The 12,042-nt window shown below is 35.9% G+C and overlaps 1 protein-coding gene across 12 annotated transcripts in view; it reads right to left on the reverse strand.

The window, feature by feature from the left end:
- PHF21A (PHD finger protein 21A) overlaps window positions 1–12,042 on the reverse strand; it is a 135,289-nt gene that overhangs the window by 87,726 nt on the left and 35,521 nt on the right. For 9 of the 12 annotated variants that reach the window (XM_039552370.1, XM_039552365.1, XM_039552369.1 and 6 more), the window contains 2 exons: window positions 8,327–8,359; window positions 6,149–6,235 (listed from right to left, as the gene is read on the reverse strand). In XM_039552370.1, the coding sequence (XP_039408304.1) occupies window positions 6,149–6,235; window positions 8,327–8,359 (120 nt within the window). The remainder of the gene's footprint in view (window positions 1–6,148; window positions 6,236–8,326; window positions 8,360–12,042) is intronic. The other 3 variants (XM_039552375.1, XM_039552371.1, XM_039552373.1) reach the window with 1 other exon arrangement.

Here is a 12,042-nt window from a genome sequence, read left to right on the forward strand (position 1 = left end):
TGCTGAGGGAAGAGTAGCAGGGAAGAGGTGTGGAGAGTTTTTCTTCTTTTTAATGACATCACGAAATGGTCACTTGCATTTCCTAAATTGAGTTACTCCAGTGTTAATGTACATTAGATATGCAAAAATTAAGTTCACAAACCAACAGTGAGAAGTCTAGGTGGAGTTACATTAAGAAAAGAATGAGAAATCCAAGCTTACATGCCGGTATGGGTTTAATCATGATTTAAGCTTTATAAAAGGTCTGAGACAGCTTAGCAATATTTCAGTCATATACAAATTATTATAACACCAGTTTTGCAAGAGCGTTTGGGGCAAAAGAGGCACCAGGGAGAGATGCGTGCACTCTGCCTATCTACAATCATCTGTGCAACATCCAAAATTTGCTTCAGACAGTATATCTTGAGAATATGGGAGATGATAACTTAATGAGAAGTCATTATAGTCACATTTTCACACAATATTTGGATGCAAATTAAATAAATGCCAAAGATTAAAATAGTAAGCTTATGCAGATTTCTCAAATATTCACCTCTAAACAGGTGCTGTTCACACCGATTAGAGGGTTCAAAAGGATCTGACAATTCACTGAGGCAGTTAACTGACTTCTCTTTATGTCCAGATAGACCAGTATGTTTTTGACAGGAAAAAATGACTGACTACTTCAAACTGTCCAAGAAAGATTCTACAAACAGTTTTTTTCCCTATATTTTACAACTGCTTTATAAACAGTTGGCATAAATGGATGCTTGCAGTTACACGGAAATTAGCATATCTTTATCATTCATGCCATTTACTTAAAAAAGATCAGTGTTTAGTAATATGTACAGTTCCAGATAAACAACTGGAACTGAAATTAAGCATCACCTGCCTGAAGTTATTAGTAACTGAACGTTCATATGGCATATTTGCAGACTTGATCCATTGCTGACAGAATAACTGGCATTTTAATACACCTTCGATCAATCTTGGAGAAAGGAGGTATCAGAAACTCCAGACAAAACTGGCAGGAGTAAGTAGTGATTTTATTATTTATTTCCAGATTTTGAATCCTAAGTTCTGATGGTGTTCATCAGGTATATCTACAACACACAGGCACAACTTGCCTACCTTCTTATGCATAAGCATGAAGTGCTCTTTCCTACCTGTACTCAGTTAACTGTATCCAGTTTTCCTCCTGCTCTCTAGCTTTCTTGAGCTTACTTTCCTCTCACCAAAACACTGCTTCTTTTCTTTACAGAACACGATGGAACATGCTCCAGGTACAATTTTCTGATAATGTGCTCAAAAAGCCTCCATAAAAATTCACCTTTATGATGATTGACAACTGTTCAAGAAGAACAGTCTCATAGGATGAATTTATGCACATTACCAATCTTTTCATTACTCAGTTATGGTACCTGTAATAAATATAGCAACAGTAATGCTTAAAAGCTATTTCTGACAGTTTTTGAAAACTGAAATAACAAGTTTCCTTTGTCAATCTAAACCACATGTTTACACTTATTCAACTATACAAAACCATGGTTAAATTACTTTTTTAAAATCTATCCCAAATCCCCTTTCTCATTACTTGCTACTTAGTGAAAAGGTTAAAAGAAGCCTCACACTGAACATACAGGATTTAGAATAACCTCATCTATCTCAATTTGCTGTAAACTCTAAATACAAGCAAAATTCACTAGATTTGCCTATTCATAATAATAGAGACAAACCTGCTTTTATGGTGTGCATTTTTTCTAATTATATTCCACAGTTTCAACTGCTCTTTACAATAAAGTATGTTTGAGTTTTTCCCCTGTGAAAAAATAAAACCACAAGTATCTCCATCTAGCATATATATGCTGACAACTATTTTTGATTACTCTTTCCTGCATATATACAGCTCTTCAGAAATCAAAATAATAAAGGGATCCACTTTATTATTTCCATGTCAAGAGGAAATACATTAGAATACAAGTCTAGTTTTCACAACACTTTTCTTGAAGATTCAATGAATTTCACTGCAACTACAGGAAGAGACATTTGCATTTTATTTTCAAATAGAAGGGAAAGAGCCGTGTGATTTTTTTAGTACATGCTTATCACCATCACCTTGTTATCATAGATTGAAAAGACTATTTGTGTAAGCTTTCTTCCACATTTAAGACAGAATATTGCTCTAACTTTTCCAAGAGATTATGATAAGGACATATTTAGAAATTCCTCTATATCTGACACGATATTGCTAAAAAACCCCACATTTTTTGCTGCCCACATGACCTCTTCCTTGTCTGCGAAATAAAGTTCTATTACGATACATACTCGATATATCTGTCAGTTCATATTCTTTTTTCTAAATTAACTATGGGGGGAAAAGAGGCAGAAGAAAAGGTACTATTTCAAGATTACATCCCTCCTGCTCCTTTATGCTAGCCGTGCTCTACCTCAGTATTTCACTAGTGTCACTGGTAACAATTTCCACCCCACCTCACCCCCCCCAAAAAAAATGGTCACTTACATTTCCTAAATTGAGTTACTCCACTGTTAATGTACATTAGATATGCAAAAATTAAGTTCACAAACCAACAGTGAGAAGTCTAGGTGGAGTTACATTAAGAGAAGAATGGGAAATCCAAGTTTACATGCCAGTATGGGTTTAATCATGATTTAAGCTTTATAAAAGGTCTGAGACAGCTTAGCAATATTTCAGTCATATACAAAATATTATAACACCAGTTTTGCAAGAGAGTTTGGGGCAAAAGAGGCACCAGGGAGAGATGCATACACTGATAAACTTCCTCATGGAAAAATTTAAAAATACATTATTTATGGGTGTTTTTATTGTAAAGAGTGTATTTAACACAGACAAAAGCCAAGTAGTGATAAGTTATTGTGGGTAAAATTCTACAAATCAGAATGCCAAGAGAAGACACTGTCATAGGATATAAAGGAAAAAGTGCTAAGACTATGACTTTCTTCCAAAGATGTGAAAACATAATAAAAAACAGTGCTCCAAAGCAACAGAATTAATTCACATTTACAACCCAAGCTTAGATTTGGCAATTACAACTGTTCTGAAAAAAGTTACTCTTGACTTCTCTTTACTGAAGAGGAGGGTGGGGAAAGAAAGAGGAAACCATTTTTAAAACCAATGCATTCAGAGTTTCCAGACTGCAGCTCTCACATTTACAGCTGAGGAGCAAGACTGTTAAACTGAATTCCCCTTATTGCCCTCAGATTAGAAAAGAAGTAAGCACAGTTTAGAACTCTGTGAAAATAACACAAAGAGACTAGCAGAGGGAAATCTGCTAGACTGAAGGATTCAAGTTTACTGCCCTTCAAATGCAAGTTATCTTCAAGTAAGTTTTTTCTCTTTTTGCAGTTTTCCTTTCAAGTGTTAACACACTCAGCATACACTGCTCCATCGTCTCTCAGGTGTAACAAATCAAAGACTTTATTTTCACCTCTGACATTTTCAAAAAACATATGAATATATGACATACCTTATGCTGTAACAGTTCAACCCTGCATCAGCTAACAATTTTTTTTAGGTTTAAGCCTACACACTGTACAGCCTACTTGCTTTCTTTTTGTATTTTGCCAGATCTCCTCAATTTCACAAACTTCTGAACAGAACTGTCATTATTAATTCTCAGCAAGATACCTAAGTCACTATGAATCACTGCAGCGACTGGCAGCAAGTGTCGGCACCACTCTCACAATGCTTCAGAAATGGAGGGAAGTCCTAAAGCAACTAAAAGCTTTTAGCTAAACCTACCGCTGACTTGGTTCTTGCACAAGTCTTCATCCAACTTCATTAAATAAGACAGCAAAGAAAAAGCATGCATTAGGTTGACATAACATTTCACAAGCCAGAAATATTTCATTATTCTGCCTCTCTAACACCAGGGTCTCAGCTCCATGTCTCCAACAGGGACACCACACAGGCTGCAACTTTAGTTTCTCAAACTTCATTAAAAGCTTATTGAACAGTGACCATCATGCGTCCTATAACTGTCCACAGTGGAGTTGGGCCCTCAGTGTTTATTCATTGGATATCAGGCATCAAAACTACTTGACTCTAAACAAGACTACAGATTACACATGTTGTACCTGTTCTTAACACAAGCACTGCATGATGTAAACTATTATATTTACTATGCAAAACTGCACATTTCTCCATGCTGTGTAAAAATTAAATTGTTGATTAATATTCTATCCATAAAGCAATTTATAATAATGATTTTTCCTGAAGAGAAGTGAAAGTGAAAACAGAAAAAAGGGCTTTGTTGTAGTCTCTAAGGTGCTGCTCAACTGCATTGCTAAGCCACAGATTTCTATACAATAGATTGCTGTAAATAAAGAGGGAGTGAGCACTTCTCTGCATAGAGAAGTTGTAGTTCTTTTCCCAGAACTTACATTTACCATGATCATTGCATTTTAGCAGTCATACGACTTTAACAACATTATCGTCTGGAACACTGGCAGCTCTGCAGTCCAGTGGTAGAGATAACAAAATATTTAAACTTCAACAACCATAGAGAAGTTCACTGTTGTTCTGATAATCAAACCCACAAAAATACAAAGAAGTAAACTACTGTGACTTCATGCTGACTGTATTCATTGTGTAGTAGAAGTAAAGTCAAACTTATTTTTCAACATCTTTTGGAAACTTAACCCATGGTCATCCCATGAACAAGTGTGCTTTAGTACTTTGAGTTCAATAGAAAAGATACAGCTCCATTTCTAGTGATGGGTAATTTAAAATACATGTTAGTATAGACCATTCTGTAGCACAACTTTAGAGAGTTATAAAAACAAGTTTAAAAGTTACAGTAGGATGTACTTGGTTTCTCACATTCCACTCAATATCTCACTGCCTGTCCATGCTCATCACGTGAACTGGCAGTCAATACAGTTTGCTCCATGGCATCAAGACAAGCTCATTTTGAAATTACCATGGGCATCCAGAGCTTACCAGAGAATCCTGAAACAGCTTGCTGTGAGACATAGCCACATGCAGAGGCTCATGCTGGTTTTAGAGAATAAATCATCTTCAAGAGAGGCGTGCTATCACATCAGCAAAACCTGTTTTTGTTGAACTACTATTCTCATTAAAAAATCATTTTCTTTATTATCCTTACATGTTTTTTCCTAGATTCATTGTTCCCCTATTAAAACATACTGTAATTTTTTCAGTAAACAAAATTTCTAGATAAATGTTAATCACTGTCTGGCCATTTTCTTAGGGATAGTAATTCTCAGAACACATGCAGCTAGTAACAGATGAATGGAGGTATCTAGTTGTGACACGCATGCATTTACCTAGGCTCTAAAATTTTTTCCCTCTTCAAAGGTCTAATCTATTGACCTAATTTGGTTCCATTATTGACACATTAAGCAATACAATTAAGGGACTGCTTTAGTTAATTAACTAGGGATGGGATAGTGTGGTGTATGAGGGGTTTGTGTATGTGTAGCTCTTTAATTTTTTTAAAAACAAAAGTGAGAACAAGTTTTGTGGGTACCTCAGTATTACTATTACTAGTATTACTATTTTTCTTCACAAGGCCCATGTTCAAGTTCAACAATCTTTCTATTAAGCATTCAGTTGTAATTACTACTCACACTTTAGAGCTGTCAAAGAGAATTCCTACAAAATGGCAAACATAATACAATTGTGGTGTAATTTATCACGGTAAAAGCATCCAACTAATTTTCAAATTGTCTATTAAGTACCCATAACTGACATAAATTTAATTGGTCTTAACATTAAGAAAAATTCCAGCATACTCACCCATACACACAGTGTGGACGTACTAAGCCAAAATCTAAAGATTTGCCTAAACCAGAATGGTCAAGTTTAGAAGTTTCAAGATAATAATAAAGAAAGTGACAAAATTAATCCGTTTTTCCATCTCCCTTAATAGAAAACATTAGTTTCAACACAAGAAAAATTGCTATAGCTCCCACTGATTAAACTAGTTTCTTGTTTGATAGACTCACAATAACCCATCCTATCCTTTGTTGAGAAATCCAATAAAAATCAAAAATGTCTGGTTGCCCACGCTTATTTTTGCACTTAAAGATTTAGCAGCTCTCTTGGAAGCTGGGAAAAGAGACATCTTTAGAACGCAGTGTTAAAAATACATCTCTGTTTCCCTACCTGTTTCTCACTCAGAGCTGTGATTTTGGCTTGAAGTTCATGAAGCTGTTTCTTCAAATCAGCGTTCTGATTAGAAAGAAAAAATATCTGTGAGAAAGATATTCCATTTGTTAACATAGAGTAGTAGCAGGAAGATGGGTTTTTTGTTTTTGCATAGTGTACTATAAATACAGCACCTCTGGATGTACAGTCAATAAAATTCAAATGGCTCAACAAAGCCTTATTTAAGTTGCTGAGTGCAACAATAATCAGAGGACCTTTCTAGCACTCAGAGAGATAGCCCAGTTTGGAAAGAAGATTTCATTAAAACATCCATTAGTGCTTTTCACATTATAAAGCATGTTTGTACATTTCACCAAGTTTACAAATTAAACCAGAAATGTTTGTTAATATGCAATACAATAGTATCATACTGTATATAACAGTACACTAGGGTATGTTATCTAAAACATTCTCACCTATGCTACTTATACAAAGACATTTACATTTAACTGTGTAGGGTATCAAATGTATCTATTAAATCTTAATTGACACATATATCAATTGAAGGAAAACATACCTAAGTCCTTATTTCCATGTATGTTTATGCCTTAGACTGTACTAGAGAGAATTACATTTGCCTTGGCACATAATTCATATCAGCATTTTGCTTACAGTAGCACTTTCCTAAGTTTCAGATTTTAAAGCCATAAGCATCACTAGAAAGATGTAGACAGAAAACAATTTTTACCAGGACTTTTTCTTTTCTACTGAAATAAAAAGAAATTAAAGAAACATCTGTCCTTAGTTTAAAACCTGCAAAGCTCTGCAGAAACATGACAGGGAAGCACGTTTTCCTTAATTTTTTTCCTTTCTCACTTTTTTTGCTCTCATTTACATTGTAAAGTTTTTATACTAGATTATGCAGGTTTAGTCTGCTAAGAAGAAATATTAAAACATAAGACTAATATCATCACAGGAACTTCATGCATATTCCCTATTTTTATATTCCTCCATAGAATTTTGAAATGCATTTTGATTTCAGCTTGCAGATAGTCTCCAATTCCAGCAAAACCAGATACTGCCCCGTCATCCTCCCTTCTTTTAGATTCTACCTAATAATCTGGGATAAAAATGCATTAAGACCAGTGGAAACAGGGACCAGATTTACTTTTCCTGACTCTAGGAACTTTGCATGGCTGCTTGCAGCATGACGTCACTTTCAGCAAATATGAACTGAAAGCAAACTGCTCTGCAGACTAATTGTTAGCAGACCTGACCAGCGAATAAGAGCAGCAGATCTTACCCAAATCCCATCAGAATAAGTACATTTAAAAAACCAGATTTTTCAATACACCCTGCTTAACCCTCCCTGTCAGAGGTTTAACTGAGTGTTACTAAAAGCTGTCTTCTCACTTCACTGAGCTCAGAAAAAAATGTACATTCAGAAAATTACAGGACATTTACTATTGTATGGGGATGGGAGCTCTTAACAGCAAACCTCAAGTGAGCGGCCTTTGTCCCTCTACTCAACATTTGAGACTGGTTTGAGAGCTCCACAGAACTCCCTATCCAGCATCCTGGAGTGTTTAACTGCTGTACAAGAAAACCCAGGGACCTTACGCAGCTGTTGGGAGAGGGATGACTTCTGCTGTCTATGCAAGGAGTCCAGTTATCTAACCTCAGTAGCTCTGAAACTTCCCAAGGCCAAGTGCCCATTCTATGGACACTACAGTGCTGGTAAGATACCCAAGACAGGCAATCTGAACACAAGCTTAAGCTATATTGTTTGGACAAAATTTCTTGGACAGAATATCCCCTCTCTTCTTGTACGGTGAGCCTTCTGATACTCCCAAAAAGGGAAAAAATGATTGCTAATAATGGCGGCTTTTATAAAGAGCATTTTCCAATAGAATCAGAAACTTACTGCACATCTGAACGGCACCATAGCCCAGAAAAGTCGCTTGATTTAGACTATTAAGAATATGCATGAGGCAAAAGGCTCCATAATGGCAAGAATTTTGGTTTTGTTTTAAACAATCCAACAGTCATTGTTCAAAAACTTGTTCATAAGTTTTCTTCTAAACACTTTGTTAGCAAGGAAGAAGGTGATCTAGAAATCTAAAATCCTCAAATTTCATGCACTGCTATTTCCTGCATTTCTAATGGAATTAATCCAATACGAAAATAAATAGTTACCTGTGGATCTTGCTTCATTTGGGCAACCAATTTCTAGAAAGAAAAAAGATGCAACAATACAATGAAGATTTTCATTACGAATCTTGTTGAACAGTTTAAAATTCAGTATTTTTTAAGAACCTTTGTAAAAGCAAAATATTCAGTTTACAACATTTCAATAGCAAAGCCTGGAGTCCAGTATTATAACATTTCCAAACCCATTCTTATTAATATAGTAAAAGTACTGTATTCAGCCATCACTTTTGCTCCTCCTAAACAGCTCTTGAACAAATGATGCTTTTTAAAGACAATTTAAGCCAGCTGGGTAAGATAATCTAATAGCTGTGTCTCCTCTAGAACTGCTGCCCTCTTTGCTTGCAGTCGCAAGAAACACATACCACAGATAACGGCTGCGGGCACAAAAGCTGTTTGTATATTCAAGGGCAGAATGTTTCAAGTACTAAAGCTCTGCCTGTGTGTTGGCTTGGCCTGTACCAGATGGAAGACCCATGTTCAGAAGTATCTTTGCCACTTTTCTCCCTCAGAGAGAGAGATTGAGATCATTGTAGGAAAGATGCCCTCCACATCCAAGAGAAAACAGACAGATTGTTACCATTCACTATTCTTCCTCCCTCACTTCCTTCAGGCAGCTGCAGGAGAATGTTGTCTATTGCTAAGCAAGGAGAAAGTTACCAAAGAAAACCAGAGCCCAGAATGAAGAGGACAACGCAAACAAAAAACTCCTATTATCTTTTTTGGTAAATTTGTAGAAATTTACATCTCTAATGTCTTCAAAGATTATGTCTTAGGTTTAGTAGCTACTAACACACATTTCTTTCATTGATCTGCTTTAATTACTTTTTGAACCAGGAAAACATTCTAGATTCTGTGACAGTAAGTTCCCAAGTTAAATTACAGGACTCTTACGTAAATGGATGACCACCTTTTTCTTTTGAATCTGTTTCCTTACAATGCAAGTATGGGGGACTAATATGGTTACAGAAAACCAGAGCTGACTTGAGTCAAGAGGAGTTGGAACCTGGACCGGATGATCTTTACAGATCAGTTCCAACTTGAAACATTGTATGATTCAAAGGCAGCTTCTCTATCCGGCTCCTTCTTACATTTTTTCCACACCACATATTCCCCCATCAGTCCTCACTTCTTCAGATTGAAAGACTCCTCATGCACAAATTCTCTAGTTTGTCTCTATCACCTGGAAACAAAGTTTAAAACTACACAAAACACTCAAGTACTCTCTACTGCAAAAACTCCTTCCACTGTGCCAACAGCCAGTTCACAGCCTGCTATTGCAGATGTAAAACTGGGCCAGTTTTTTCCCAGTGCATCACTTGGCATTTATCTACACTGAATATTATTGTTTCGTCATGCTGCCATTCAGTATCACAGGAACACACTTAGCTTATTTTTCCTCAGTGCTTCCTGCCACATTGGAGCTTGACAAGCAACAAATCTGTTAGTTTTTATATAAAGTGCTCCTGCAGACACAGTCATAAGACAATACAGTCAGTACTGTAAACTCTTCATAAAATATTGCTAAATTTTTGGATCACACAGTACTATGTCATACAATTCTAAGGAAAAATAATTTTTTTTTTTGCACTGACCTCAAATATAAGCTAAATTTAAGGTATTTTTAAAAGCTACTGGTCTTTCTGCCATGAAATAAGAGAAGAACAAGGATGTTTTAGGTTCCTTCCACACATCAGCTTGAGGAATCATCAATGAAACTCAACCCTTCTGTAAGAATAGCTAAATATAAGTCCTTTAACACCTCTTGTGATCAAAACTATGAAGAGCAAACTGCTTCAGAATAATCTTAATTAAGTCAACACAGTAGCAGAATGAACTACTTAGACTTGATGCATTTCTTCTCAGGACAAGCAATATAGCCTTGACATGGAAGACATTTGAATATTCAAGTTGTACACTGATACAGGAAATAATCTTGTCAGATGTCATTCATGGTGGATTCTCTGATCATAGAAAGTAAACCAAAAAAGTAGCTTTTTCTGAACAACTAACACCTTTTTTTGGTCCTTACTGGTAGTAGTTTAAGATGCACTTTGCCAAAGCAGCATTATGAAAGCTTCCAACAGACTTCTGGAAGTGAAACAGAAGAGGCAAAACCCAAGGAGCTATTCTACAAACAAAATCACCATCATACTGAGCATCACCTGTACAGCCACAGCGTAAGCAGCCACAGGCAACACACTGCATCAGGAAGCTGGGAGGATTTGGCTACAGTGCCGAGCTGAATTCCCTATGTTCATCACAGACACCTGTCTACCACATCCAATGGGACAACAAACCATGACTGTGTGACCGTTGGCAAGCTTTGTTAGAGAGTCCTCAGGAAAAAAAAATACTAGAGAAGTAAAGGATGACAAGAGACAATTCTCTACAAATCCTGAGTAAAAAGAAGGAACATATTGTATGTCTTTAGGTTATAAAATTCAGAGCTATACAAAAAAGTTAAAGCATTTCATTTGAAGATTTGTTTTTCTTTTTTGTGCCCCAACCAGTTTAATTTCTATCAGTGTGCATACTGGCAAGCAATAACCACACAAGCACGGTCGGCAAAACCTTTACTGAAGCACCCAACGTTTTGTTGCAAGTGTTATTTTTCACTGTAAACATATAGGCTTTTTCTTAGCCTTAATTATAGAAATATAGAGTGTCTTGAATTAAAAAGGACAACCTTCTGATATAATGGTTTTTCTAGTTTCACCAACTCAAACCGAATTTAATTATAGTTGATGCTTGTGCAGACCTCACTTTTAATGACAACTGGGCAAAGTTAAAGCAAACAAAGTAAAAAAGCCCCACCAACTTTAAGATGTTAAAAAAAGTCTTTTCGGACAATTTCCTGTTCAACAGTGCCATTATGAACAGATGCCAAAGATTATTCAAAATTCACAGTCTTAAAATTTTTGGTTCACTTGGGCATAAAGGGGAATGAAGATGCACACAAGAGGTAAACACTGTCATACAAGCATGATTAACATTTGGATTGCTTTACAGTAGTTAATACTTGAAAAAATTACTTACTGGCCTTAAACATTTCTATGTCTGCAACAAAATACCATGGGTAATTTCTGAACTTCCTTACCCCCACAAAAAAACTTCACTGAAGTTTTGAATACAAAGGCCTTGGAGTTTCTGAGGAGAACAAAATATTCATCATCTATAGTTCTGGAAATCCATCCTTAGCTTTTTCAGGTTTTCCTCCCTAACTCTAAGTTGTTTTTTTTTAAAGCAGACATAGCTTGATTTTACTAATTCACCCATTCGAGTTCTAGCAATATGCTCATCATTGCAGCAAGTACAGAACAAGCCATCCAGATCACATTTTAGACAAGCCACCAAGTAATTTTGAAACATTTTCCAAATTTCATATGATGGACTACACTGATCAACGTAACATCATATATTTCTTTTATCTACTGTGTAACAGTTGTGAGTTTCAGGTATCTGAAGAGCTTCAGAAATACTTGGAGAACTGTGTTTGGAGAAGGTCTCCTTGTTAAATTTAATGTTTCAAGTTGGCATCTAGTCTGTGTCTATGGCTGTAGTAATTTTCTTCCAAGAATTAATATGCATATATGCTCCTATTTTACTAAATTAGGTTTTATTATCATTATTTTTAATAGTTCCTCATTGGCATTGTAACAAAATGGCAAGAAAACATTGTAACAAAAATGGCAACCCTACTG

This window comes from Corvus cornix, chromosome 5 (genome assembly GCF_000738735.6).
Source record: "Corvus cornix cornix isolate S_Up_H32 chromosome 5, ASM73873v5, whole genome shotgun sequence".
In the NCBI taxonomy this organism is placed as follows: Eukaryota; Metazoa; Chordata; class Aves; order Passeriformes; family Corvidae; genus Corvus; species Corvus cornix.